Raw genomic sequence first — 3,000 nt, 5'->3', positions numbered from 1 at the left:
CTACAGACAGCTCTCGTGGTTATGGGTTAGAAATTGCTCTAAGATATTAAGACGACAAACTGCTTCGGTAATTCCGACACTTCAGTCATCACTCAATGAATTACTCAATTACAATAAATGCAACTTTGCTGCTTTCGTCTCACTCGTGTCCTCAGTAAAACCCCGCAAGTAAGAGTAGAGGAATGATAGAAAATATATATTATTATAATAATGAAGAAGAAGCGCAGCGGAATTAACAGCTGCTGCGAAAGAAAAGATTTTAAGGAGCGCGCGGATCGCCGCTTCAGCAAGATATTTTCTTCGTCCATACATTTATTTTATCAGTGCGGTGAAAACGTTATTCGAGTGCGTCGACTTGTTCTGTTGACGCCGTGGCATTGGCCGCCCAGTGAAAACCGAAGACAGCGCGAGGGAGGTGCCTTGAACAGCACTACGCGAGTCTCATTGTTGTTGGGTCGTAAAACGATAAACTAGGGTGAAGAGCGAACGGGATAGATTGAAGGAAATAACCAGAGAGATAAATAGAGATAGTGGGAGCGAAGAAAGTTATTCAGTGATTATAAACTTCAAAATACAATATCTTAAACCAGATCATTATTTGAATTATACTATTCACTATTTCTATTCGGAAACATGGTCGGACATACACTGATCTTATCAAAGCTACCAACATGATTTCAATAACAATACTATTCTTTTGGATTACTTTTATCAATGCAGTGGTGTTAGCCAGAGGTAAGCCTATGAGTTTTTTTTTGTTTATTATGTTATAATATATCTCTTTGGCACCTTAGTGTGTAACTGTACTCTATTTCGTACCCCTGGGGGTCCCGAGTCCCGTGTGAACCCTGTCTATACATTATGCTTACTTACGGTTTGTTTACAATTTCACAATAAACGAAGACAAGACACACCACTACCACTTGATGCAACACGCGTTTTAAATAATAATATATCCGATCTAACATTTTCAACAATTCTTCAGTATGACATTTTTATCTTTACAGTCAATTTAAGATTGCAGTATCTCGTATTTACCTAATTTATAAATTTATGAGTCGATTAATTAAATCAGAAATGTCTTTTAAATTCAATCAAATTTACGATGTGTGTTGTTCGTAACCAAACCCCTTTTTATTAATATAGATTTCTATAAAAGGGAGGTTTGAGAAGAGAGAAAAAGGCACGATTTAAATAAATTCTTTTTCTGACGCATGAGAATTGTATCGAAGATTGACTTTAAAACAGGGGTGTCAAACTGAATATTCATGATATTGGAAAATTTCAACAAAATTAAAAACATGTTTGAAAAAAGAATATTCCATTGATTACCTAGTTATAACCTCGATGCCTTGTCTAGACGTTTGATTTGGTTTGTATAGACCGGGAACTGTAAATTTAATTTTATGATAAGACATACATTGGATAATGTGCGGCTATATTATGGTCAAGTGGTATGACATTCGCTTTCGGATCGGAAGGTCCTGAATTCGAGTCTCGATCGGCGGATAGATGAGTCCTTGGAGAAGGCTCTTACTCACATTCTCTCACCGTACCCAGGTGTAAAATGAGTACCTGGCCGCTAACAGCGTTGTCTCTGTCCGATAAAAAATTGGTACTATCACCTAACAGACGTCATGTCCCGTCCTAAATGTTAAATGTTGCTGTTGTCAGGGACCCCTTGTAAAGCGCTTTGAGCACGTTAAGTGGATATTGCCCTATATAAAAAAGCTCAATTAAAAACAAAATTATGTTACCAACCGTATTGGTATTATATAATAATAAATACCGGCAACTGAGGTTAACCTTGCCTTATAGCCAAAATTTGCCTTTTTTGTTGGGGACCAGTTCTAGTATATCTAGTCTTGTGGCAATTATTGCTTGGATATAAAGTCAAGAAAATAAATGCAAAAAAAAACAACAAAAAACCGAGTTTACTCAAAATGCTCAAAAATTCATCAAAGCAAAGTTACCCCTTTTGACGGTACCGTGGTCGAGATTGTGAAAAATCTAATTCAAAGTATCATGACATTACATTTATTTTTTAAACTTAAAATTTATATAGCGCAATATCCTCTAAACGTGCTCAAAGCACTTTACAATGGGTCCCTATCTAACAGCAATACTTATCATGTAGGACTAGACATGACGCCTGTTAGGCAATAAAACATTTTATTCGGATAGGGACAACGCGGTTAAAGACCAGGTCTAATTTTTCATCTGAGTACGGTGAGAGAATGTGAGTAAAGAGGCTTTTCCATGCGCCGCCGAGAGTTGAACTGAACCGAGGATCTTCCGATCCGAGGGCGAGTGTCGAACCACTAGACCGCAAAGCCCGCATAGTATAATATGTTATAGGCCATGTTCAATTTATTTAGACAACATTAAATAAATCTATTTGTACATCACTATCTCATCATTCGTAATAGGATTCAATAGTCGTACCGTCACTTCCTTCGTAATGACGTATGGTAACTTAGTAACACTGGCTCTAAACTATCGGAACAATGGCGGACGCCGTATGAAATATTTCTCTGGCGAGCTTAAAAGCGTATCCAGAGGAAAAAAACCCCATCAATTTGATCATGTTTTGACTTTTACACAAACGGATCACAAGGCATATGAAAAGGGAATGAAAAGTTCTCGCCAGCATGAAGAATAAAAAGTAAAGATTTTCTTTGTTTAGAACCAAGATGGCCGCCGTTGCCGGGCGAGTGACATCAGACTACTGAATCCAATTAATGTTAAGTACCGGTTTTAGATCGAAAGTCAAAATCTTTATTATGCAATGTAAAATAAATGTTAACTCCCTCCATCCCAGCCATTTTTAGAATTCCCCCCCCCCCCCCAACTCTCACGCCTACACTAATTTAGCTTTGAACTCTTTTATATAGCGCAATATCCACTAAACGTGCTCAACGTGCTTTACAAGGGGTCCCTGGCCAACAGAAACATGTAAAAATTTAGGAGGGAACATGACGCCTGTTGGGCGATATTACT

General features: G+C 37.7%; 1 protein-coding gene across 1 annotated transcript in view; it reads left to right on the top strand.

Moving 5' to 3' along the window:
• The first annotated feature begins 322 nt into the window (after window positions 1-322).
• LOC144964232 (reversion-inducing cysteine-rich protein with Kazal motifs-like) overlaps window positions 323-3,000 on the top strand; it is a 148,084-nt gene continuing 145,406 nt past the window's right edge. Inside the window, exon 1 of the mRNA XM_078898282.1 lies at window positions 323-735. Within this exon, the coding sequence (XP_078754408.1) occupies window positions 672-735 (64 nt within the window). The 5' untranslated portion in view covers window positions 323-671. The remainder of the gene's footprint in view (window positions 736-3,000) is intronic.

Source organism: Berghia stephanieae, chromosome 2, assembly GCF_034508935.2.
Source record: "Berghia stephanieae isolate SIO BIC M18660-M18661 chromosome 2, UCSD_Bste_1.3, whole genome shotgun sequence".
In the NCBI taxonomy this organism is placed as follows: domain Eukaryota; kingdom Metazoa; phylum Mollusca; class Gastropoda; order Nudibranchia; family Aeolidiidae; genus Berghia; species Berghia stephanieae.
Note: the sequence above shows the minus strand (reverse complement) of the source record. Positions and strands in the feature narration are given on the sequence as shown.